The 27,809-nt window shown below is 38.4% G+C and overlaps 1 protein-coding gene and 1 long non-coding RNA gene across 13 annotated transcripts in view; one reads left to right on the top strand and one right to left on the bottom strand.

Annotated features, from left to right (window-relative positions):
- EPB41L3 (erythrocyte membrane protein band 4.1 like 3) overlaps positions 1-23,565 on the top strand; it is a 126,132-nt gene extending 102,567 nt beyond the window's left edge. For 4 of the 12 annotated variants that reach the window (XM_035126103.2, XM_035126106.2, XM_035126102.2 and 1 more), the window contains exons 13-24: positions 5,473-5,526; positions 7,588-7,623; positions 8,482-8,673; positions 9,160-9,234; positions 11,817-12,533; positions 13,056-13,178; positions 13,663-14,046; positions 15,014-15,145; positions 15,752-15,850; positions 16,778-16,858; positions 17,118-17,234; positions 19,290-23,565. In XM_035126103.2, the coding sequence (XP_034981994.2) occupies positions 5,473-5,526; positions 7,588-7,623; positions 8,482-8,673; positions 9,160-9,234; positions 11,817-12,533; positions 13,056-13,178; positions 13,663-14,046; positions 15,014-15,145; positions 15,752-15,850; positions 16,778-16,858; positions 17,118-17,228 (2,004 nt within the window). In that variant the 3' untranslated portion in view covers positions 17,229-17,234; positions 19,290-23,565. Of the gene's footprint in view, positions 1-108; positions 673-5,472; positions 5,527-7,587; positions 7,624-8,481; positions 8,674-9,159; positions 9,235-11,816; positions 12,534-13,055; positions 13,179-13,662; positions 14,047-15,013; positions 15,146-15,751; positions 15,851-16,777; positions 16,859-17,117; positions 17,235-19,289 lie in introns of all 12 variants that reach the window. The other 8 variants (XM_060277897.1, XM_035126111.2, XM_060277898.1 and 5 more) reach the window with 7 other exon arrangements.
- LOC118090411 (uncharacterized) lies at positions 164-27,724 on the bottom strand. Its single transcript, XR_004693245.2, has 3 exons — positions 27,552-27,724; positions 14,536-15,110; positions 164-277 (listed from the first exon to the last, which is right to left on the bottom strand). It is a non-coding gene; the product is annotated as an uncharacterized LOC118090411 (long non-coding RNA).
- Positions 27,725-27,809: the final 85 nt, after the last annotated feature.

Raw genomic sequence — 27,809 nt, 5'->3', positions numbered from 1 at the left:
AACTTATGTAATTAACTTTTTATATACAGAGGAAATTAACTAATTACAATTTTCTTTTGTCCTTTTGCTCTTGCACTTTGTTTGCTGCTCTTTCTTCTTTTTCATCAGCCACCTTTGCTTGGTACAGATCCATTACATACCTCACCATCCTCACTATCTGGTCCCTTTGCATCTTCAACAAAGCCCCGTAGGAGATGTAAGGAGAGTGGTCGAAAACCATTAGATTGCAAGTCATCTAAAAACACTGTTCAAAAGCCTGACGAGTCTGAGGTGGACTCTGAAAGAAAAGGAAGAGTTTGCTCAGTTGAACAAGATATGGCCTTCAGCTATAAACAAAAGGCTGGTAAAGGCGGGACATTGTTTTCCTTCTCCTTGCAACTTCCAGAATCATTCCCCACACTCCTGGATGATGATGGCTACTTATCCTTTCCTAATCTCTCTGAAACCAACTTTCTGCCAGAAAGTGTGCAGCACTTCCTTCCCATTCGCTCACCATCCCTTGTGCCTTGTTTCCTTTTCATCTTTTTCTTTCTGCTTTCTGCCTCTTTCTCAGTGCCATATGCTCTCACTCTCTCCTTTCCTCTGGCTATGTGCCTCTGCTACCTGGAGCCCAAGGCGGCCTCCTTGAGTGCTTCACTTGACAATGACCTGAGTGACAGTTCAGAGGAAGAGGTGTGTACCTCGGCACAGAACACACTTTTTTGTGTTCATTGCTTCAGTCCTAAAGAGTGTTAGAATGCTGCAATAGTGGTCCTACTTTCAGAGCCTCATTTCTGTCTGTGCTGATATGTTCAGAATATTTAATTTTTGTCGTGTTGAGTGTAGCTTGAGCCTCAGGGTTAGGCACAATGCTATATTTATGAGATAGTGGTTATCAACTTTTTTATAAAAAACCCCCCACACTTATTCTAAGATCCAATAACTTTTAACTAGCTGTCTCTTGTACTTGTACAGTACATCCAAAATCTATTTTACAGGTTTCAGTGCCACCCAAGAGTAAGTAATTAGAAACACTATACATTCCAACTATACATTTGTAGCAGGTAAAAATTAAAATGAGGTCTGAATTGCTTTAGTAGCCTTTTATTTTTGTAAGACACCAAGCCAGTCTCTCATAATCAATAAAATACGTTGAATCTTTGAGGTGTTTGTTATTTCATTGTGGGTATTAGAACTTCTTTCCTGTAAATCTGGCTGATGTTTCATTAAATAGACCCACTTAATGAATAAAATAGTCCCCACAGAAAATATAACTATCAGTTATCTCATGGTACTATGTGCCAAAATTACTTACTGCCAAAATTAATGCTTTCTACACTGGCATAAAATCTTAAACAGAATTTGTCATTTATATTACCTTGAAAATAACAATTAATAGTAACAATCATATTAATATGTTGTATTCTCCAAGTAAAAATATAACAATATTTAGGTTAATCAGGCTATAATCCAGAACACAAACCCTTTTCCATTTGTGACATCAGGATAATGTATTTTAGAGTTCATTCCAAACCTAACTTGTCAGTTAATCTCCAATGAATTCAATGTTACTTTAAGTAAAAATGTATTGGGTTGGATGTGAAAGGTTTTTGAAACTGGCTTGATTCAGATGTAGAGTCAAAGCATGGTTAGGTGTTATGTTAATTACCGGTAGTCTTCTGCTTGCACACTTCTGCCCTCTTCTTTTGTCCACCACTTCAATTTCCTACTTCTGCTTTAGTCCAAATAATTGTTTCCTGGGATATCTGAATTGACAGACTATGGTTGTGTTTCTCCAACAAACCAGAATCAATCCTCATTTGGAAGACAGGGCAAACTATATTTTGCCAGTTCAGATACTATAACGAACTGAGATTTGCACCAAAGTGAAAGTAAATAATTGACATGAAGTGCACAGTGGAAGGAAAAGAGTGGGGTGGGGGTCAGGGTTCGCAAGGATTAAGCTCACATGTGTGATACAAAATTCTGGCATTGTATGTGAACCAGCCCTATAATAATCTCAGGACCAGGACTTCTTTAATAGATTTATACAGACTTGTGCCTAATCCAGGGTGCTTCTCTTGTTGGACATACTGCATGAAAGTTTACTTTATCTCAAACTTGGGCATGTCTGCATTACATCAGCAAAACAAAACACAGCAGTTACTATGACAAGTTAGAAAACATGTGGCTGGAATTTTCTATATTTTGAATCTATTTTACATTTTCTTTGAAAATGCCATTTCAGTCTGTTAGTTCCAGCACAGTAGCGTACCACTCAAAATTAATGCTGGTCAGTGATTATCTGCTTACCCTTTTACAACTTCCTGCTCCTGGGGAAACCTGCTTTTCTTGAGGCCCCTTGAGATTTCATTTTACTGTTTGGTTTGCTTTCTTCACTCAGCTAGCAACTTGTTAGCTTTGTATTTTAGACCTTGAGTGTGCTTCATCCACAGACATACAATTTAGCATTCAGATTCTTGTTTCAATTGATAAAAGCTGTAAAGGACTTGGAGGGGATAGAATCTCCATTTTGAACAATGCCTCTAAAATTAGTTGAAAGGCATTTCTAGAGATATTGCTTCTGCTTTCCTGTGCAGAAAATAGCACTTTATATTGCAGGGTTAATTACCAGTATTCCTAAGACCCTGCCCAGCAGCATACTTATCATATGGTTACTCATACCCTGATAGAAGTAAGCCAAAATCAGTCCTTATAGAGTTACAGTAAGTATTTTAAATCAGAGGAAATACTTAAATTATTCATAGTTGAAAATTAACCCACACATGTAAAATTCGCTATCAGTGCAACCCTGTACATGTCTACTCAGAAGTAAGCCCCACTGAGCCTGTTACTTTCAATTTTATTTTGTTTAATAAAATGGGTTGATTATTATTTTAAAAAGTTGTCAATAGAGTAGATGTGAACCCCAGTGACAATTAATATATGCAAATCATTATAATTAGTGTTATAGAATAGTGTCATACTAAATATGTAACACAAATCTATTAGTTCTGCCATTCACAAACTCACTACTGAACTTTGCCTTGCTAAATCATCTGAACAGGCTCACACAACATGGTATCCACCAAATGTTTTGGTCTACATCCTTTGAGCCCCAGGCAGCACAGGCATTAGCATGTAAAGGATATTGTTTAAGTGAAAATTTCCCCTTGGTATAGATCCAGGCCTTCAGTGGACGCCTGGACTTGTATCTAACTTCTATTTATATTTCACCATTCTTACATCATGGGACATAAGATGTAGATGTGGCCTCCAAGTGGACTGCCTCAGGCACTGACCAGACCTGGACCTGCTTAACTTCAGAAAGGAAAGGAAATCATGCTTTTGTTTTGTGGTATGGTTTCCTGGGTGAAATATTTTCCCCAAGTATTAAGGGTATGTGTGTGCTGAGTTGGTGACTTTGTGTTTGTTTGTTTGTTGCATGCATTTCCCTTTCAAATACACGTGGACGGGGTCCCAGTCTAGGTCAAGCCCAGTACAAGATAGGGAATATACATGTATGGTGATCAAACCAAACAGCCTACCAGCCTACTGTAGCAAATTGAGTGGCTGTGAGAAGGATCTCTACTTTTTCAGAATATCTTTTTGGAGCCTGACATTGCTCACACATGGCCTTTTTACAGATTATTCAAGCCCTTGAAATATTTATTGTACTCAGTATTGGACATAACTGGCATGGTGCCATTAGAAACTATCTAACATATTCCTACATTGTGTTGTCTGTGACCAGTAAAACTGGCAAAACCTGTACTGATGAGAATGGAAGCTTTATATGGTGCTGAGCTACCATACAGCTTTCCTTTTATGAATATAATTTGGTTTTCTTTTATATATTTTTTATTTTGCAAATATAAAAAGTATAAAATATTGTGACAGGAACTATAAAAATAATCTCCCATTGTTAATTTATAATACCATTATATTATTATTTGTACCCCACCCATCTGACTGGGTTGCCCCAGCCACTCTGGGCAGCTTCCAACAGAATACACACACACACATACACAAACATTAAAAACTTCCTGATACAGGGCTGCCTTCTGATGTATATAGAAGGTTGTATAATTGTTTATCTCTCTGGCAACTGATGGGTGTTCCAGTGGGCGGATGCTCCAACAAGAAGGCTCTCTGCCTGGTTCCCTGTAACTTTACTTCTCACAATGAGGGAACTGCCAGAAGGCCCTCAGAACTGGACCTCAGTGTCTGGGCTGAACTTACAAATATATTAATATTGGCAGTCCATTTGTCCAAATCAATATCTAAACAAGAGCAATGATTGTAAGATATATATTCAGAACACAGTAAGACCACTGAGTAGTGGGTGGCAGATATCTATCCATCAATCTTTGAAATACTGTATAAGTCTCTTTGCAACCACAAGGGCTTGCAGAATCCAGTTTTGTTGCCCCTCTGATGATCCTAACACTGCAAGAGTATAATTTAAAGTGTTTGTAAATATCTAGGATTTTTAAAAAAAGTTTCACTATTTGTAAAATCTGAAAGATTTCCCTAATCCCATCCAATACCTCATCAACTTTTTAAAAGTTGATAATACCTGGATGTAGTAATTCATTTTCAGGCACTAGTAACAAAGATGTTCTTGATACATTCTTAGTTACCAGTAGATTAGGATGGATAATGCTGTGCTTTGTTTCACTTGGATCATTTGTACCTACTAAATGTCATTATTATTTTATTTTAAATAATTGTCATGTTTTGTAAATTGGAATGGAAAGTATTGTCTTTTTTATTTTTAAATATGTCCTTACAGTGTTAGAATTGGTACGGTATCAGCATCTCATATGTTGGTTGAGAATTGCAATTCTCTCAAAGAAAGAATAGCAGATTCTGTTACATTTAACCCATTTCTTGAAACACTTTGGTAATGCAGACAGCCTTATACCCTTTTCTATATGTGAGGAAAATAAAATCTGTACAAATGAGGGGCTGAAAGTCAGGTGACTGTTAAAGTAGCTATATATATATATATGTATATATACAAACAAATTTATTTCTGCCTTTTTCCCTTTTCAAATATGAACTTTCCCCTTTTCAAAAATAAACTACCAACATTTTTCTAATTTTTCATTAAAACGTACTTTTTGTGCATTGTAGTTGGACTAATTGCTTTTGGAAGTTTTACTTCTTGTTAAAGCCACCTGGCTTTCCTCAGTAGAATTAAAAGTTACACTTACATACTTTTTCCGGTACTATTTTGTTTGGCTAATAATGTCTTAAATCAAAAGCCATATTCTTTGTACAGTATGCCTTGAGCCTTCCTCTGAGTCTGGTCTGTTTTTTTCTGATTTTGCTTCTTTTAAAGTGTCTATAGTTTGAAAACAACTCAAGTGCGGTTCACAGGGATGTAGACTTGGCAAATCAACCTCTGACTTGTGTTTACTTACAAACTGGGTTTATTCTTTATTCCTGCTTACCCATTGGAACCTGGTTACTTGTATAACAAAACAGACTGACAGTGAAAGGACAGATACTGCAGCTGATGGGGAAACCACTGCCACAGAGGTTTGTACAGTTGATATCACATAGTTGCCAAAGAGTGTATCATGTACCTTCTCCCATCAGATCTTGCACATTAGCACTGTTTTGCCTATTGTTCATGGAATAGAACACCCTTTCCAACACAATATGGGCTCAGGATCTGATACATGAATACACCACACACACACACAAACACACACACACACACACACACACACACACACACACTGCATATGTGAAGGATTTGCAGCTTTTCATCTCAAAGTACAAGTACTAATTAGAAAAGCTGCAGTTAGGAGCTATTCAAGTATGTAGCATCCAGATATTGGAGCCCAAATACATAAAACGCTAGCAAAATGCCTATGATCATGATGAGCTAAGGTGAGGGGGTGGAGTCAGAGTTTGTATACTGAAATGGCTCCTGTAAGATACAGTGCATCTCTGTATGCTGTGCACCAAGAAACACAGTAACTTCACCATGGGATTCCGGTCAGTCTCATGCGTGGAGGGCAGCTTTTTCCCTTAGCAAATGACATTCACTTATATGAAACTAAAAGGGTTCACATGGGAAGGATTGCATTTCTCTGCCCTTTATTCTTCAGCTTTTGAGAGTGAAGCCTACCCCTATCATTCTAGGTCATTTTGTTTCTGTGGCGTGTTTTTAAAAACTCAATGTTTCAAATATGCTTTGTTGTGTATTATTTTAGAATAAAAGAAACATGGTACATAGAAATAAAACAATAGAAAAGCAACCTGATGCAAAGTAACTAATTCATATAGTAACATTACTTGGCTTCTGAAATATAGTTTGCACACATACAGACAGTGAATTGCTTATAATCAGAGATCTCCTAAGTGATTTACCGCAAAATAAAAAACAGAACAGTATACATAATAAATAAAACCAGTGCTTTTGGGCTGAAGGGGAATGAGGTGCCAGTACCTGAATATTGATAAAAGTGCCTTTGGTAGCAAAAAAAGAAGTGATGGTAATCCATAACAGTGAGCACCATCTCAACAAAAGCACTGATTAAAAGCAACCACATAAAATTAGCACTCTTTAATTTTTTTTTGCTGAATTTTCATAGCACACCCAAATCCATACAATGTTGACACATTGCCTCAACTCCACTGTGACAGTATTTCATAATACAGGGGCTACTGTGCTAAATGCTCTCAGATTTGATTTCTATTTCTGGCACATGAAACACCTCCTTAGCCCCTGGGAAGTCCACTCACAGAAAATCTGAATTCAGCCCATAGTCTCCAGCTTCTAAACACCTTCCTAATTTAGCAAGCCTGTTCAATCCTTCTTCTGAATGTTCAGACAGAAAGAACCATCTGCCTCGGTGTTAAATTAAGATTTTAAAAATCCATAGTAAATAAAAATATGAATACTACCATATTTTATTGTCCAAAACTATGAAGGTAGAGAGGAGCTTATTTCACTGAATAGTTGATGTTTATTCAAAACCTGCTTCGCAGCAATCTAGTCCACCCTTCACTCAAGAATCCCATTGTACAAACAATATGAAAATTGTAATTAATACAAATGTAAAACAAAATAAGCCAATCAGCACAATAAAATTATTTGTACACTTTTGGAATTCACTTATCCAAGTTATTTAAACCATAACTTCCTTATTTGAGTGCCCAAGGTACACTGCAGTGTGCACATCCATATTCTATATGACCAGATTATTGAAATAATGTACAGTGGTGCCTCAACACGAATTTAATCCGTTCCGAAGGCACCTTCGTAAGTCGAAAAATTCGTAAGTCAAAAAACGCAATTGGAAATGCTATTTCCCATAGGAATGCATTGGAAACGGAAAAATTCGTAAGTCAAAGCAACCCTATCTAAAAATTCGTAAGTCAAAAAATCCCTATCTAAAACTGCCGCGGTTTTCCCCCGGATGTCGAGACATTCGTAAGCGCGCGGCCATTACCCCCATTCATAAGTCGAAAAATTCGGTTGTCGAGTCGTTCGTAAGTTGAGGTACCACTGTATTTGAATCACTTTAAAAAGCTATTATAATTATTGTAGACATAAAGTATTTTTCCCAATCTTTCCTATGTTAACAGTCTGATCAAGAAGAAGATGGTGATCTCAAGGCACAGGTAGGTGGAAGAATGGCTTGTCTTATGCTTAATTGTTGGTACTCTTCCTCTACCAATTTACCTAGAACAGCATTTTGTATCCTTTCAGTACTATGGCGCTTACTTCTCCCTTTCTCTTTCAATTTTTTCAGAATAGTCTGATTAAGCACATAAAGGGTGAAAATGTGTATGTCAAACATAGTAATCTTATGTTAGAGGTTGGTATTGGTATATACCAGTGCATGTACTCTCCTTGTGATTTGAATATAGTGGTTAAGCTGTGGATCTGCACTCCGATGCATGAGATGTGTATTTTCACTTGCTAATAAATCAAATGCCTCTCTCTCTCTTTCCTAAGATTATGACTTTCTGTTACACTGTTGTTTAGGACTGTGTTTGTATATATGTAGATCAGGGGTATGTAGATGTACCTCTTAACAGGTAGAATGTGTATAAAATATGACCATCCTAAGAATATTTGATGCTTAATGAATTAGGACCACTTTACACATTGCATTTTGAAGTAAAACTATAAAATCTTTTCCACATATGTGTAAAAACATAAAGTAGAAATAAATGCCTGTGAATAGAGGTAAACTTGCCAGGGAGCTGAGACTGGCTGAAGAGATCCCTCACAAGTGTACCCTCAAGTGGCAAGGACGAGTTTGCCACCATGCTATATGCAAAGTGTCCTAAGAGTTTGTATGTAACTATCCTTTGAAACACCACAGTTTCCCAAGAGTGTTGTGTTAGTGTTGTGAGACATAATCTTGTCAAGGCTTCTTTTGCTGACTAACGCACGACTTGATTTTTTTTCATATCTTGTCAATTTAGATAACGTAGGTATTTTTTAAAATGCTGTTTGCTTTTTTCTTTCAGGAACTAGATAAAAACCAGGAAGACCTGATGAAACACCAGACCAATATAAGTGAGTTGAAACGGACATTCTTGGAAACCTCCGCAGATACCTCAGGGACCAATGAATGGGAGAAGAGGCTTTCTACATCACCAGTCCGGCTTGCTGCAAGACATGAAGAAGCTCCTATGATTGAACCACTTGTGCCTGAAGAGGTGATCTTTCTGTCCTTCAACCTTTAACTGTCCAGTAAAACTTTCATGGGTGCTTAATAGGCCAACCAATTTCAATTTTTAAAAATGCATATGTTAAATTAGGTTGCCATAAATACTAGCTAGGGTACATAATTGCCAAGATACGCTAAAGATCTGAAACAAAATTTATTTATTAGGCATCCCTTAGACCACTGAAATCAAGGAACTTAAGAATGTCTACATAAGATGAGCTGTTAAAGCCACAAATCTGAAATGCTAGCTTTGATGGACTTGCTTCTCTCCCTGCATTGCTCAAAAATCAGTTTTCTCCTATGCTTGTTAAGCAAGATAGCTCAGTAAGTGACTGGGGAAACACAGCCATATGGGCGGAGAATGATGATGATGATGATGATGATACTGATACTTGTGCCTTAGCAAGTGAAAAGAAAAGGTGTGTTTATTAAAGCTCATATATGTACGCGTCCCCCATTCCCTCTTACTCATTAGACCAAAGAAGAAAGAGAAAAATCTGAAAAGCGTCTATTTTTGCAGAAGGAAAGCACTGCATACCTTGATTCTCAGGTAAAAAGCAGCACACTTTCTTATGATTCAAACAGGCCACATTTTGTGACACTGGCATGATAAACACATCATACTCCTTTTTCTAAGCAATTTTCTATTTTTAAAAGTTAGTAGCAGATAAAATTGTCAAGCAGAATGCAAGACTAAATGAATACATTGCAAAGGTCTGTGAGATCTGCAGCTTAGAATCCCTTAGTTTGCATTTGCATGTGTAAATGTCTCACTGAAAATACTATGCTGTGTTCATCTGGAGGGGGTGGGGTTCATGTCCAATCCCAACTTCTTCATGAATATTCTAATTATCATACACATGTTTGAAAACATTCACTTGCTGCTGCCAGATGTTAATGTTTATCATCAATATCTGTCAGTATGCAAGTATGGTGTCCCCAAGCAAAGATCCTCATAGGATTCAAGAGAGTCAATTTTCTCTTCTTGTTCTTCCACATGGGAATATATTCAGGCAGGGAGAGAGGCTTACAGGGAAAGGTTGCACATATACTCATAACCTCGCTCGCCTCTCTCCCTATGCTTGGTCAAGTTATTCAAGCTTCAGAGGGCACATATCCTAAATGAAATATTTGTGTGTAAGCTAAGCCCCAGACTGCCCTAAGGCAAGGATTGCCAGCCAGCCAATTTGGACACCTGAATTTTGGGAGAGTGCTCTGGGTGCCAGTGATGAAATGGATGCCATGGGGTTGTGGCATAACACAAAATTAGAGAGGGTGCAGTCATTGTTGCTTCTCTCTCCTTTTCCCTAATAACCTCATGCTTGCCATGGGAAGTCAGCTATGTCCTGCTGGTCCTGATCGTGGAGATACAGCTGAAAGGCACATTAACCCTGTTTCCCCCAATTCTAAACCTAAACCAAAGCCCTCCTCTATCCACTTACTTGGGTGCAAGCTCCATTAAACACAAAGAGACCTACTTTTGAGAAGCCAAATATATCACTGTACTGTAAGTTAACTCTTCTTCTTCTTTGGCAATCACTCATAGCCGAGTAAGATTGTCTTCCATAAACACGGTTGTAACAATGAGTTTGTAAGTGACTGTAGACGCCAATTAACTATACATTGAATGAATACCTAGGTTTGAGTCCTAGGGCTCTTTGCAGAGTTTTCACATTTTGTATTTGCCACTTGAGGAGGGAATTCTTTAACTTCCATCTGTACTTATAGTACAATAATATTTGCAGAAAATAACTTCCAGGGAGTACCTGATCTCAGAAGAACCCACCACAGAAAATATTCATACTGATCGCTAAGAAAAGAGTAAAGAACAAGCTATACAGAGTCCAAAAACCCTGTAAAATAAAACAGAAGCAGGAAAAGTGCACAAAGGAGAAGGGGAAAAAACAGCAGTTTGGATTCCACAGATTCCTCAGTTCCACAGACATTCCTATTGCCTGGTGTTCAAACAACTCACTTACCAAAACCACTCTGAATGCACACAATGACTAGAAACACTTACAGGTTGCCTGATTACACAGAAACCACATAGAAGGGTATCTGCACATTTTGCTTCATAACTTTCTTTCTAGGAAGGATAGAGACTTACTTTTTAAAAAGAAAAAGAAAATGAAAGCTCAGAATCTGGGGCCCCTGTTGGGGACACCACTCAATAACTTTTCAGGTGCCATGTTGGTGACCCCTATCCTAGTGCTGTCCTAGGTCATTTCTCATGCAGTCATGTTTGGGGAAAGTGGGAAAATAAATTTATGAGAATCCCTTCTGTGCTCATGTGAGAAAGGATCATACCTTTGCGAATACTCTTTAAAAAGTAATTTAGAGCAACTTGTAGACTTCTCCCCTAGCCAGTGGAACTAAAGGTTAAGTTGCAAGGGGGAGATTATGTTTACCACTTCTCAGCAAACAAGGATCCAGTTTGTCTCATTCCAATGCTGTAATACTTGCACACCAGTTTTAAAAATTTATTGCTGGAAGTAAGCGCAAATTATTTCATTGCTACATATTCTAAGTATGCATGTTTGGAACTGAATCCTTAGAATGTAATGTATACTGAATAGCAAATGGTAAGGTAAAGGTACCCCTGACCATTAGATCCAGTCATGAACGACTCTGGGGCTGTGGCGCTCGCTTTATTGGCTGAGGGAGCCAGTGTACAGCTTCCGGGTCATGTGGCCAGCATGACTAAGCCACTTCTGGTGAACCAGAGCAGTGCATGGAAACACCATTTACCTTCCCGCTGTAGCGGTACCTATTTGCACTTTGATGTGCTTTCGAACTGCTAGGTTGGCAGGAATAGCAAATGGTACAATATTGTAAATAACTTCTGATAAGACTACCCTGCAATATACAATATTTTCAGTAGTCAATATATTTTAAGTAAATTTGTTTAGGAATAATAATGTGATGTTCCTTCTTATATTACTTACATTGTCTAGTTTAGTTTCTACAAGTTGAAATGCTTAAGATGCCTACAGACTTTTGAAAACTACACAGGATAAAATGTGTATCACCTCTAGATGGCTATTGTACTTTCTTAAAAGGTATTATTTTAGTCTCCTAACACAAAGGTAAACCACTAGTTGTTCTAATTTAGCTTTTATATTTCAAATATAGGGCACTGAGGATTGGGTTATTGTAGACAAAGTACCCACTGAGGTAGTTGATGGTGAATCGAAAACAATTGTGACATACAAAGTAATGACTGTGAGCAGTAAAACTGGTGACATCCCTGGCAAGCTTTTAAAATCCACTGACATACAGAGCTTTGAGGACTTGGAAGGTGAATTGCAGTCAAAAGACTACAATAAGCAGAAAATGTACACTTTAGGAAAATCCTACGATACTGTTTCTGGGAAAATTCTAACCATGACCAGTAAAGTAAAAGAGGGAGAAAAAATGGCACCATCATCACTTGAAGCATTTCAAAAAATGGAAAGGGCAGTGCCAGAATCTGTGAAAATCATTCCTGTAGTAGCAGAATATGAAATTCTAGAACCAATTACTGATGAGAGAGCCAGAAAATTATCTGATTCAAAAAGAAGGGTATCTGAATCTTTGACACCTATTAAAGAGACTGACTCCCGGCTGCAGAGCCCTGAAGATGAAAGTTTGAAGAAGACCTTAAAGATGGACCAGGATTTGCAGTTGCGTGATACACTGGGCAGCATACAGATTTCCAGAGCTGAGAAACCTCTTGACAGTGAAAGACTAAAAGGAGAGGCATTTGGTCGGAAAGAAAAGAGTATATCTGAGTGGAAGTATTCCAGAGAACCACCCTTGACCATTGCTACTGCTCACTATGTTACTGAATCATCAGCATCAAGAGTAGTGGTAACATGCAACTTTGCCACAGCTTAAAGATAAAAGCATGACTTCTTTAGGCAATACCCTCACTACCCTGCCTTTCGGTCCTTTTGCTGCCTGGCTTTATGTTGACAACAGCCAACCCAGCTTCTTATTATTTCCTCATGGTTTAAGCCAATTAACACAATACAAAGGCATTTTTAGGTTTTCAGTGTTACTGAACAGTAGTATGCTGCTATGGCTTGTTTTGGAAGGGGAAAATACTTCACAAGATCAGCAAAATCCTAATGCTAACAACTTTTATTTATTTATTACTGCTTATAGTCATTACAGACTAATGCTAATTTATTTTCCCATTATTTTCCTCTCTGTATCCCCGTCACTTTACTTCCTTTCCTTTGTCTGTCTGTTTTTGTCTATTAACATTGTGTGTGTGTGTGTGTGTGTGTGTGTGTGTGTGCACGCGCGCAAGAAAGTGTGTGAATGCATATTTGCTCCTCTTTGTGTGTATGTGCTTGTGTGTGACTCTACATTTTTCTGTCCATTTAGACAAAACAGCTCTCCGGTGAAAAAGCTCTGGATGGTTCAGATATCTTCACTTTAATAGAGTCTGCAAGAAAACCAACTGAGTTCATAGGAGGGGTTACATCTACTTCACATAGCTGGGCACAGGTGGCCATTTGATTCCATCTTTAGATTTAATTTGTATTTTACCCTGATGGGACTGGGGATTAAAAAAAAAGCTTTGTGGTGATAGTTGGATTTTTATTTTGCATGTAGGTGTACTAGTGTTACTTTATATACATTACTATCTTCAAAATCTGCATGGAAAATATAACACCATATGCTGGTTAGCTTTCCCCTCAATTTAGATCACACATAAAACCCTGAAAAGAACAACCAGGTGTTTTCTGTTGTTTCCTTCTGAGCTGTTTAATATATTGGAAGTACACTGAGACTTTAAATGAGTATTTTAAATGAGGATAAATTACATTCTGTTAACTTTTGTACAACTATCCAGTTTTTGAGAACTCAAGCAAACATCTTGTATAATGGAAAAAAGCAAGCAAAACAAAAAATTGGCCAAGACTAATATGCTTTAGCGTTGTAGTTATACGCCACATTAGCTTTTGATATTAACTTCTTTTCCCTGCAGAGAACAGAAGCTAAAACCGATCAGGAGATACATTCTAGTGAGAAGAAGACAGAGGAGGAGAAGCAACAGGAGGCTGTGAAGAAGGTTGTGCAGGAAACTGTAATGGTGGAGGAGAGACATGTGATGAGTGTGCATGCAAGTGGGGATGCTGCTAAATTGGCTGGCGTTCAGCTGGATACTACAGCAGAGGCAATATCGCATGTGGCTTCTAGCATCAAAGGGAAGGAGGGCTCTGCTGTGACTGAGGGGGCTAAAGAGGAAAAGATGCAGGAGGCTGAAAAAGCTTTAACCAAACAGGAAGAAACTGCTACTGCATCTCACGATCAGGAGGAGAGTGCAGCAGCCCATGCTTTGGATGCACTGGAAAGAAAACCTCTTTTTGAGGTAACTAAAAATTTCTGAGCAGCCAATTCTGCACAAAAGAATACATTTGTGTCCTCTTTAAATTAGATTCACTAACGAAGTGTTAAAACAAATACTAGATGGTTATTGTAAGCAGTTTGTTTCTTGCCTTATCTTACATAGTCATGTGTGATGGTTTCCTAGCTGCAATGGCTTCCATGTAGAAAAGTTGAGTTTACACCACATGGACACAATTCGCATGCAATTAGCACTGCATGTTCATGAGATGAAATACATGTAGCAGTATTCACATGGTGTGCAAGCTGTTCTCCTACATGATGGTGTGTGTTCTGTGTAGCAAATGTCTCATGATGCAGTCCATGCTTTCTCCCTTGCATGGCAGCCTTGAGGCTTGTTGCTGGTTTCATTTATTTTATTCTATTGTTCTTTGAGCATCATGCAGTTTATAAAGGAGATTCCATAGTGATAAGGATCAGGGACTATCCATGTTGGTATTGCAATAGATCTTACCTGATCTTGAGCCTAAGGATACTGTTGGCTGTTCCCTGGAAACATCAAGATCTGTCACTTTATTTAGGCACTAGATATACTTGTCAAAGTTGCGAAGAATGGTCTCTACTGTATAGATTTCTCAGCTCATTAATAAGAATCCCCTGTCTCTCAAATTCCTATGGGCATAAACATGGGTTTGATTACACATGGCATATGTTAGTGAAAGAAAATAAGTTTAAGCTAGTCTGGGCTAGTAAGAAAATTCCATAGCTGCCTATTTTCTAAAGATGGCTCCAAATAAGTATAGTCCTGAAGGAGATATAAATAGTACTTTAAAGTGCTTATGATATGTTTCTGAGTATTTCTTTCTGTATAATAGAGATCATTTTTCTCTTGCTCTAGCAGAGGACATTTCTTTTACATTTTTCCTTTGCAATTACTACAAAACTTGAACTACTTTGATATATCATACAATTACCTTTTTTCATTTAAACAGTCACCAATTGTGAAGACTGAGTCAGTCAGTTTTGGCAGTGTTTCTTCAGGTGGGGAGAAGTTGGAAATTTCTATGAAGGAAGTGCCCATCGTTCATACTGAAACAAAAACCATTACATATGAGTCCTCAGAGGTGAGACGTAACATAACACAGACAGATGCTATGAAGGTGCTAGTAGCGACATACCAAAGCCAATGCAATGTGTGTACAAAATCTAATTGAATCTGGACTAAGAGACCTCCAATATAATTTTGACCTAGTAACGTCCTAACTGGTGCTGTAAATCCCATTTTTATTTTTTTAAAATACTTTAGAGCACACTTCAGATAATATTGGCATGTTTGTGCTAAATAAATAAATATTTAAGAAAGGATACAGGTTAAACTTTATATTTCAATTGTCAAGTTAGTTTCATATCAAGTTTTCAAAGGCTTATTCGAGGTTTTCCCCCCAATTTGCATAGAATGCATGCAACATATTCCTAATTATGACTCACAATCAAGCCAGCAGGAGTGAAAGATGAATAGTATTTTAATTATATTAAAATAATAAGGAAGTTGTTTGCCCCGTGATACATTGTTATTTGGTTTTCAGTGATGGGAAATTGTCATTCCCTACTAAAAATTGTAGCTTTTTAAATCCTAGGTTAAATGAGTATTTCCCCACTGTACACTAATACATTCAGATGATTCATAATATTTTCATCACATTAGGGTAATGCTTGCTTGCTTGCTTTAGGCGGATCCTAGTGCTGACTCTGAACCAGGAGTTCTGATGAGCGCACAAACCATCACATCTGAAACTACCAGTACTACAACTACTACACATATCACTAAAGTAAGTTTCTTAGAACGCTGCTTTCTCAAATATTATTTGTTTTGGAAGACAAAACTTTGTGTTTGGTAATTATTTTTAATTTTTTCAATAAAGATTTTAATTAATTCAGGATTAAAAAGTGCCAGATCTGCTGCTGTGTCTATACACACGTCATATTGCATCTTACATGCATATTCACAAAGCAGTTGATTTAGGGATATTTACTAGAAACAGTTGTGCATCTCAGATGTTATTGCAATGACCTTTCTTGGCTTAATTCTGAAGAATTCAGTAGTGACCAGTAATAACCAATATCTCATATGCTTATGGGAACAAGCAACAGCCACACAGTTCATTTGTAATTATAATGTCTGTTTACACAAAATAGCTGACAAAGAATAAGATGTATTGTGGCTTTAAGTGCCAATACAGAAATGGAAAAGAAACAGTGGTCCATTATGAACAGTTACACAGAGTACCCTCCCCACTTTGCCTGGACCATATACTTTTTAATAGATTTTATTAGTATTTTATTCCATTCATTCACTTTGAGCTATTTATTTCTGTATAAAGCAACTAATAAATGCAGCAGCAGCAGCAGCAACAACAACAATGGAAAAATGAGAGGTGTAGCACAGAGCAATTACTGTCCTGATCCAGGATGAACATTTAGCAGAAAAGCAAAAAAGGAAAACTGCTCCTTTATCTCAGGAACGATTTGGTTGCAATATATTAAGAGGTGTCCAAAACTGCATCACAAACAAGCAACTTTACAAAATATATTATATTAGACACAGATTCTACAGAAATACATTTATAATTGATGTCAACCATTTTGAAACACTCAATATACATTTCTTTCAGCAAAACTCAAATAAGGATTTCCCCCTTCTTTGAAGAGCAAAAAGTATGTTTTATTTGAAGCCTACATTTGTTCCTTCCCTTTAGACAGTGAAAGGAGGCATATCAGAAACAAGAATTGAAAAGCGAATAGTCATCACAGGAGATGCAGACATTGACCATGATCAGGTATGATGCATAAACTGAAACTATCCATAAGCTAATCTGTTTTTAACTGTAAACCGAAAAAAAGCAGTATTAGTACTGGCATGCCTTTAAATTAAACTGGATTTTTAGTACTTAGATCAAAGATGAAATTCCTATTTTGAATCACTTTTCCTCATTTGCAAATTGTGTAATTTATCATGAATCTCTCTTCACCTTGCTACTGATCATGCATGTTCCACCTCCTTCTTGTTTTTGCCCTTCTGTGGTTTCCTTGGGCTAGGCGCTGGCTCAGGCAATTAAAGAGGCCAAAGAGCAGCACCCTGACATGTCAGTGACCAAAGTAGTGGTACATAAAGAAACAGAAATCACACCTGAAGATGGGGAGGATTGATCACAGGTAAGATGATGAGATTTTTCCCAGGCACTCGTGGGCTGGCATGTGTCAAAGATCATTTCTTCCTTCATAGTTCATCTCTAACCCTTTCTATTTATTCTCTCTGGCATTTGCGAAAACAGTGATTCTGAAAGTTATGTTTTGGGGGCAGAGCTTTCTCCCGCTCTTCCTGTTAATGCCAGTTAGAGAAATAGAAGAAACCCATTTGCTTCTGTCTGCTTGCTAGTTGCTATGCATTTTCCACAATCCAGTATCTTGCTCTGTAATTTCCAAAGCTGAAAAGACTGTATGCATTTGGCTTGTGGGGGAAGGGAAGCATTTCATAAAATAATCTGCCATAAAAAGCCTGCAAAATAAAACGGCTGCATCTTACCCATATAGTGGCCAGAAACATTAATTTTAGACTTTTAGTGCAAAGCTGTTCAGGTATGGTTGGCATTTTGTTTAAATTATATCATTTTCTCGGTTTTACTGAGAAATAAGTGCTGGTATGAATGTCTTTGTCTCTGTTTGTGTTCGTCCCCAATAATTACATTATTTCTTTAAGGGAGACATTCATGGTTTTTCTAACTGCTGCAATTCAGTAAAGGCATGCTGACAAATTCTGGCTAAACAGGCATCTTGAAAATGTGTCAGTTACTGAATGCATGTGCTAGAATATGTTGTGCATACTAACATGCTATGCAAGAGCTCTTATTACTACGTCATCTGTAGGTGGCTTTGAATGTTGTGTGGGGAAAAAAAGGAGGGAAAGACTTTTCTGCTTTTTTGAATCGACAGCATAATTTTCAAGCAATGAGTATTCACAAATAATGATATAAATTATGTTTTCATATGGAATATTAGGACAGTGCATTGTGTAGCCTTAGCAGATTTACAGACTGCTGGCTAAAAGTGTGGTACTGTAATGATAGAGGAGACAAAGCTGTTCTGAAGTGAAAGGCAGGGCCAGTAGCATAGCTGCCAAGTCCGGGTCATAAAGATCTGGGATCGGCAGCACGCGCATGACCGGAAGTTGCGTGACGCAACTTCCGGTGGCGCTTCGCCCTTCTATGGGCATCAGAAAATGGCGGCGCCAGCGCCGGAAGTCGCTTCCGCGCATGACCGGAAACACGTAAAAGCGACTTCCGGCGCCGGCATTTTCTGATGCCCATAGAAGGGCGAAGCGTCACCGGAAGTCGCGTCACGCAACTTCCGGTCATGCGCGGAAGCGACTTCCGGCGCCGGCATTTTCTGGTGCCCATAGAAGGGCAAAGCGGCACCAGAAAAATGGCCGCCGGGAAGAAGCGAATTTAAGGGAGAATGCCGGGATTTATCACCAAACGGGAGACCGCCGGGAAACAGTAAGAAAAAAGGGGTTTTCCCGGCGGATACGGGATACTTGGCAGCTATGGCCAGTAGATCAGTACCTGATAAAGAAAAGACACCCTTGATTATGCCCATTTAGTAAAATGAGAGCTAAAGACAAATAATTTTCTGTTCTGAACATTCAACAATTGTTTCAATTCAATATATGTTACTGAATCTGACCATTGGTCCACCTGGCCTAGTATTCATTGGCTTTCCTGAGGTCTCAGGAAGGGTCTTTCCAGCCCATCTTCTTAGTTCCTTCAATAGAAGATACCAGGGGTTGAATTTGAGATCTTCTCCGTGCAGAGTATGTGATTTACTACTGTACTATAGCTCCTTCCCTATTTTTAAACTCTTTAAATAATTGAGATGCAAATTTTATTTGCATATCTTTTTATTGATCTAAAATATCCAAGGGCTTTGTTTTGTCTGTCATCTACCGTAATTATTTATAAAAAGATAGATCCCTGTCCTCATAAAGCTCAGAATCTTAAATTAATTCAATAATTTAATGTATCCTGTATATTGTTCTAGAAAAAAAAGCATATAAGCCTGAAACATTCCTCATACAAGTTATTATAATCTCATTAACTGCAATTGGCTTTGAATCTGGTCTTAATTTTACTGGCAATCATTGTAATACTTTTGTTTTATTTATTGCTTTAAATCAGTTGCTTCCATATCTTAACTACACTCTCTCTACTGCAGGAATAAAGTAGCTTCCTTATGAATTCAGTCATACGTGGGAATACCAGAGCCTACAATCTTGGTTCTAATCCAGCAGGCTTGCATCTCTCCAGAGAAATTTTCAATGTGGAAGAATCAATCTTGATTGTTACTAAAGACACTGGCAGAAATATCGTCCCATTTACAGCAATCTGAATCAGCATTAGCAAGCCAATATTTGCATGAAGCAATGAACAAATTACAAAAAACACAGCATTTTAATTTTCCTAAACTAAGTTTCCATCTATACCTGCACGTTCATCAACAATATAAAACAGTGATCTCATGCTACACATGAAACAGTTCATGCCTTCAGTTATTGAAAATCTAAATAAACCACAGTTTCTTAGGTGGCAAAACTTTTGTTTAGGGTAAGTGAAGATTGCCCTGAAATGCTAGAAGCTGTATAGGTACTGTGTATAATGTTTTATCACGTTAGATGTGCCAATAACACACACTGTTCAGTAAACAACTTGAATCATATAATTGTTTTCATCTGGTTTTATTACTCTTGTCCAATAAACAATGTCAAATCTCTAATCTTATTTAAATGCTTACAAAAATGTGCTTTGTTTACCTGGTTTGAGACCTTTAATAGATAGTAATAATTTTAGCATTGTTCAGACTTTAAAATTAGAAATCCAGTCACCCTTCACAAACCCTCATTCTATAAATTACATTGTGGTTATTTTAAAGAAAATGTGTGTTTTCCTTACCATTTCAGAAATAATAGTCTGAATTTTTGACATTTTTTGTATTGATTTCCCTTCTGTTCTCAGAGAAAAATGTTTATTTTCAGAGTCTGGTCAGCATTTCCTAGGTCAGAGTTAAGCCTTAAACTGTACAGAACACCTACTAAACATTATTTGGTATTGGTTATCACATTCACTTGAGGGATACTGTCTTCACTACACTGTCAGTCACATCACAACACATGGTGAATGTATGTTTCTGCATAGTGAAATAAAAGTGGTAAACGCACCAAAATTTGTATTTGTCTATGTCTAAAAAACATGTTTTCTGTATTCAAACATCAATACCATTTGTTTAATGTAACAGGCATTTTAATGTGCATTACAGAGACATTCTTCCAATTGACCACAATATGGTGTTTAGATGGGTACAAATAGAAGAGCAACCCTAAAGAAATACTGTACAAATATATTCCTTCTGTACAATTTTTGCACATACAATAGGTGCCCTCTAATTTTTTGTGTGAAATTTAGCTCTGTAATTTGCTTCATGTTAGCGAAAGGGAACAGTACAACCAGCTAACTATTTTTGAGTATTAGCTTAAATATATACCATATATATTATATTTTCTATTCTAAAACATTAGAGCACTATTTGTTTCAGCAAATAATTTGGGCACAATCTATCCCATAGTTAAGCACTTCTAAGTTCCATTCCAATGAGAGAGTTAAGTGTGTGTTTCATGCTCTCTTGCTAAAAGCTGTGGGACTTAAAACTACTTAATTTGGGCTAGGTCATGTCCTTTACTGTTTTGATTTAGCTTTCTATTCACAGTCCATTCATGGTATCCTTTCATTGAAGGAAAAAATGAAAGTCTATTTTTTAGCCTTTGAAATACATAAACGGCCATCTGTATGGCTATTTTTAATTATAAAGGCCAAATTCACAGATTTCCAACTGAATTGAGTGGTAGGAGCTTCTGTGAAGTAAAACTGACTCGTTATCACAGATTAAAAGTTTAAAAAAATATTTTTAAAGAGTATATATCAAGAGAAAATAATCTATAGATAAATTATATAAAAAATAAGAACCATTGTCCAGTAATTTTTGCATGTGTGGAATCTCAGGCAAAGTTTAGGTGCTCACTCCACCCCAGTGATCTATAGGCATACGCAGGGCCACCAGGGCTTGTGACCCAGTTGGAATGCATGGTGGTTGATAGTATAAACTGGCACCTATGAGTGAGCTAATACATGGCCATCACAATAGCTGCTTTATGTCTAGCTCACAGTTGGTGTCACATTCTCTCAGCTAGGTCACAAATCTGCCACTGGCCCTGTACACATCCACAGGCTGGGATGGGTTTGCTAGCCATTTCATTTCTGGGGACAGCTCCATCCTTGTGTCCCCTTTGTTCACTGGCGCTCCTACAAAGCTTTTAATTGGGATGAAGGTTTTGTCTTGTCTTTGGGACCTTCTTCTTGGAACTATCTTCCATATTCTATCAATAGACATATTTTAATAAGTGACTCCTATATCTGTAAATATCATGGATAAATACTTAGCTAACCCAGTGAAAATCACAATCAGGTAATGCATAACACTGAAAATTTTGCAAAACACATTCCCTGTTGAATAGGTGGCTTTCTGTATAATAATGCAATTCTGATCACATTGAACACAATGGGATTTACTTCTAAATGTACATATGATTGTGCTGTAAAGTGTTTCTTTTACTCTAATAACACATGTAAGTTCTTCCTACATAATTAATACAGACATTACTATGTTGTGTTTCCACTCCTACCTAACTCACAGGAACTCTTTTGCTCCTATAATGTAGGAAGCAGCCCTCATCCAATCATTTTAAATTAATTTATTGTTGAAGATTTCCTATTTGCATATTTAACTTGTTCCTTCCAGCACAATCATCTTCTGTTACATAGTGAACAAGCATAGATTAGTTATGTGAGGCTTTAGATTATCTATTTCTTTCCCTTGTCATAGTGTGCTGTTTTGGAATAGAGTATCCAAGTATAATCTTACATTTCTGTGAATGCCAAAATCAGCTTTTTACCTGTGGCAGCTGTTGATGGGATAGGAGACCATGCTCCTTGTTAAGTCATCAAGCATTTAAAAATAGATTCTGAAACCAGATTCCTTTTCCATTGTCACAATATTTGCTTTGTAAGCCTTTCATATTGATTTTAATGAAGAGTGGGTTATAAAACAGCCAAAAAAACAAAAACAAATAAGTACTACTTGGTCAGTTTAACTGATACTTCCCATGATAAAAGTTCATCTTTCCTTGAACAGGTCCACTATTCCATTTGTAACAACACGTTAGCTCAGTTTCAAACTTGCTATTAAAATGTGGGAAAAGTTATTTTGAAGTGGCTGAAAGGTAGATTCTCAGAACTAGGTCAGGTCATAGTGAAAAACAGTATCAGCTTTCAGACAATCAAACAGTGGTTCATGTGACAATGTTATTATACCTTCAGTAGCTGCTACACCAGGCTTCCCCTACCTAGTCTCCAGATGTTTTGGACTAGAACAGTGTTTCTCAACCTTTTTTGGGCCAAGGCACACTTGTTCCATGAAAAAAATCACGAGGAACACCACCATTAAAAAAGTTTAAAAAATTAACTCTGTGCCGCCCTATATTGACTATATAATTATGACTGTAAGAAACACTTGCCAATTGCTGTGTTGGTTGCAATCTCCTGTAATAAGGCTTCACAAGCCGCTGATTTCTCTGCCAGCACAATCCTTTGCTCAGCAAGTTTCAGGTTGAGCTCATCCAGCCAGCTTCTTTAAGTTTGTCTAAAACCACCCTCCCGTGGTGGTGGCTGTTGAGAGCTGCGCTCGCCCCGCGTCGTGACCCGGCTGGCTTCCTTTCCGGCGGGTCAGTGACAATGCAAATCGCCCTTCTCGTCGCCGCACGTTGCGGCACACCAGCCAGCGTCTCGCGGCACACTAGTGTGCCGCGGAACAGCGGTTGAGAAACGCTGGACTAGAACTCCCATCAGACATAGTAACAATGTTGAATAATTGAGGGGAATGGTAATTGTAGTCCAAACACTTGGAGAGTACCTGCCTGGGGAAAGCTGCACAACACAAGCAATAGTACCATCATTATTATTTTGAAGCAGTACATCAGAATCCATCCAAAGGATGCAATCCTAAGCACACAACTTAGGGGGAAAGCCCCACCGAACACAGTGGCATTTACTTCTGAGTAAGTGTGCATAGGATTGTTCTGCACAGAATTTGTGCTTGGACAGTAACCTTCTGTCCAATATTATTGCTACATTGCCTACATTTTAGCATGGCATATCAAAATAAGAACGCTACCAAAAGCTAATTCATTGATTTATAAGATTTCTCTACTTCAAAGGAGTACTCACTGCTAGAATAAGAATGAAGTGCACAATGATGGCTCAATGTTAGTGAACTTTGTGTGAGGGTACTTCCTGGGAAATAAATGTTTCTTTTTGATAGATTGTTTTTTGGGTTGACTGCCTAATCCTGTGCCAGATGAAATAAAAAGCTCTTGCCTGTTTCTAACAGCTGCCTTTTGTCTCAGTCTTTTCTTGTTTGTTGGTCTTCATCCAGCTCTTATGCATGTAGTGATCCATACAAACTAACTGTAACAAGACTAGCCTTGTTTGAAGGCATCATTCTTACACAGAACTATACAAGGGCAAATCTTCTAATTACAACAGTCATCATAATTTCAGAAGATGCAGCACTGTGGGTTGTCAGTTCTGCCTTATTATGATAAAGGGTCATGCCACATAGCCGGAGAATGGTAAAATTGGGGTGTGTGTCAGCAAATACATACAGCATATGTACATGTCTACATATAGTGGCCAGGATCCACAGACCCAAGGTGAAAAGTACATTTGCATGCACATGGAAGAAAGGATAGCAAGTTCTTGTTTTCTTACAAAAATGCTCCTATGTCTATTAGAAGGGTGCCCTAAAAGCAACTGGGTGAGATTTCTGGCATCCTGAAAGGCTACAGCCAGAATGGGAGAGCTGAAATGCAACACGTCACATTTTGAATTCCGAATCAACATGTTCCAGTCTGAGACTTGCAGGTGTGGGGCAGTATATAAATTCAATTAATAAAATACTCCTAGAAACAAATTAACAGTCATGTTTCTAAATGCCGAGACTATGAAAGAAACTAAGCTGAAGGAATATAAGCACTGTTTACCTTCCTGCTGTAGCGGTACCTATTTATCTGGTTCGCCAGAAGTGGTTTTGTCATGCTGGCCACATGACCTGGAAGCTGTACGCCGGCTCCCTCGGCCAATTAACGCGAGATGAGCACCGCAACCCCAGAGTCGGTCACGACTGGACCTAATGGTCAGGGGTCCCTTTACCTTTAAAGGATCAGTTATATGCAGAAATGGAGAATTGGTGGAGCAGGAAACTGCTGAAGTGGCAGTAGAAGCAAGAGGGTTTGGGAGCATTGACAAAGGATAAAGACAGAGTCTATGGCCAGAGGAAGGATGGAATAAAAACTGGAAGAAAACATAAAAGGACTTGACTTAAAAAAGGCCTAAACCCAGAAAAATGTGACCAGTGCAAATATGCAATTTTGGGTTGATAACAATTATCTAGTTTATTAAACGATTTCTTCATGAAGACAGCTAAGGTTCAGTTTTTAAAGCTGACCTCCAACATATAAATGCACATTTAGTAAAGGTAAAGGGACCCCTGACTGTTAAGTCCAGTCGTGACTGACTCTGGGGTTGCAGCACTCATCTCACTTTACTGGCCGAGGGAGCTTCTGGGTCATGTAGCCAGCATGACTAAGCCGCTTCTGGTGAACCAGAGCAGTTCACGGAAACACCATTTACCTTCCCGCTGTAGCGGTACCTATTTATCTACTTGCACTTTGACGTGCTTTCGAACTGCTAGGTTGGCAGGAGCTGGGACCGAGCAACGGGAGCTCACCCTGTCGCAGGGATTCGAACCGCCGACCTTCTGATCGACAAGCCCTAGGCTCTGTGGTTACACTTACAGTGCCACCCGCGTGCTTTAGATCACAACTAATTTTCTTGTAAGGGCTGTATTTGCAATCTTCTGCCTCTCCCGCCCCACCTTCTGTCAGGATTCCTGTCTCCACTCATATTTGTATTAAAATAGCCACAAATGTCTAGGATGAGTTCACTGATTGCCGCAAAATAAAATAAAAAAAATCTGATTATTCCAAAATGGAAGGGTATACATTGCAGCATGAGAACATACCTTCTAAGATTCCTCAGATGAAAATAGGGACATTTTTCACTCCCCATCCCCTGACCCTTAACAACTCCCCATTTTTGTCCCCTCACCACAGCATTCCCTATCAGAAGGGAGAGTGCTACCACCACTACACCAATGGGACACAGCACACACACACACCCCACTGTTCTGAGAAAACCACTTAATCCTGATTTTATACATTTTAGAAGGGGGCAAGATTAGACGTTCCCGCACAAAGCATTTTTTTATAAAAAAAAATCAAGACTCTCTGATCTCCACTCCACTCCACCTTTCTTCCCACCCAGGGCAGCCCTGCCCTCTGGCTGCCGCTCAGAGCTGGCGTGTCATGCAGGGCTGGGTCCACTCTCCAGCAGCTATGAAATGCCCAAGGAAGGAGGTCAGCAGTAACAGCCACAGAGAGGCAATTGGATGCTCCCTCGCCACCCCCATTGTCGTAACTCGGGACAAGTGCCAGCTTATCCTACTCCCCGAGCTCAGCAACAGCAACACTAGCAGAGGAAATAGGAACATTCTGGGATCAAATCAGAATCCAGGATGGCTTTAATTATTCTGGGACTGTCCCTGGAAAATCGGGACATTTGGAGGGTATGTGTGAGAATCATAACTTGAAACAGTAGGCCACAATCCAGTGCCTTTTATTTATCATGTACACTGCACGCTCTCTGTTTTGGAAGCGGTATACTGTATAATAATTATTAAACAATAAACAAGGTCCATGTACCTAAGAAAGTCAATGTAGTGAAATGCTTATACTTGTTAGACTAGGTTCAGGGAGACTCAAGGCAGCATTTCACTCTGTGTGGAGCGGTGCCTGGCTCTCTAATAATTTATTCTTATGCATTTCTTTTGCAACAAGCCCCACTGTGTTCAATGTGGTTTCATTATGGGTTCATAGAATTGTACCCAATCTACATAGACCCCCAGCTACTACAACTTCATTCAGAAAGCAACAAAACATGGGCTCCAAACTTTTATCGTGTCCTAAAACACAAGGCAAGTTGATAATTCATAAGGTGTTTTTCATGATATTAGATATTGTACATGAATTACACTTCAAAAATCTGACAGAAACAGTTGTAATGCTTTCTCAATGTGTCCAATAGCCCTACGTTCAAGAGACAACAGGAAACAAAATAAGCACAATGGGGGGAAACCTGTATTTTAAAAGCAGCAAAACAAAATATAATCCCAGTAAAAAATTAACATACAGTCCTATGAAAGCAAGTGTGGCCAGACCACCTTTCTATTCTACACTGAGCTTTAGCTCAGTTTGTAGAGCATGGTACTCTTAATCTCAGGGTCAAGGGTTCAAGCACCACTGGGCAAAAGAGTCCTGCATTGCAGGGGGTTGCATGATCATGGTCTCTACGATTAAACATACAACCCCAAACATACAACCATCTCATACAAACCCTAAACAGGACTTGTCTGCACTAGGGTAAACCTCAATCACTATTCTGGGGAAGGGTCTTCAGAAAATTCACCTGTTTCAGCTTTAAATAGCAAAACTGAAAGTTTATGGCTTTGCTTCACAGCAAAAAAAATCACTGGTCAAAGAGCTTTTGGAAATAGCAATCGGGCCTTTTCTGAGGTGGCTCCCTGCTTGTGGAATGCTCTCCCCAGAGAGGCTCAACTTCATTACGTTATCTTTAGGTGCCAGGTGAAACGTCGTCTCTCTATAACCAGGCCTTTGGTTAAAAACCATCTACGGTTTTTAAACACAATTGTGGAAGTGGAGGTTATTGATTTGTTTTTTGTTACGTATTTAGTATTCTCATTTAGTATTTCTATACCTGTGGTCTTTGGATGAAAGGCAGTATACAAATTTAATAAATACATACATAAATTAATAAACCAGTAAATCTCAGGGACCTTCTGCATGCACAGTACATGCTCTGCCACTGAACTCTAGCCAGTTAATAGGGGGGGGGGGCAACTTAAAATATGGATAGATAACCACTAGACATTTTGGACGTGGTGGAATATAGAGGATTAGGATTACTGTATCTTGAAAGAACGCACAAGGTCAGATATTTGAGGTATTGTTGCTCAAGGGCCTCACAAAACCTGTATCCAGCACTAGTGGCTCAGCAGCCTTAAAGTTTTCATTCACGTACTAATTTGCACCCAAAGAAAAATGACATGTAAGGGCTGCTGAATACTGTACCTGGTTGCAGAAAGCAATAATTTTATTATTATTATTATTATTATTATTATTATTATTATTATTATTATTATTATTATGTTAGAATACCACACCACCATACTTACTATTTTCAGTAAGTCTAGTTAGGTCCTCCCAACCAGAAAACTCGTGCTTTTTATCTTTTTAATACTGTATTCGCAGCACACGAACACATACTGTACATACAAGGCTCTCTTTCTCTTGGGGGCGGGAGAAAAACGAGCATTTACTGAAAAGAAAAGAAGACAAGTCTAAAGAGGCGCCCAAACCTCCGGGAAGGAGCGCGAAGTGTGCGCGGTCCGCTCTGCCCCCTCAGATTTAACGGCAGATGCAGGCGAAGCGGG

This window comes from Zootoca vivipara, chromosome 8 (assembly GCF_963506605.1).
Source record: "Zootoca vivipara chromosome 8, rZooViv1.1, whole genome shotgun sequence".
Lineage (NCBI taxonomy): Eukaryota > Metazoa > Chordata > Lepidosauria > Squamata > Lacertidae > Zootoca > Zootoca vivipara.
This window is presented reverse-complemented; position numbering and strand designations above follow the sequence as displayed.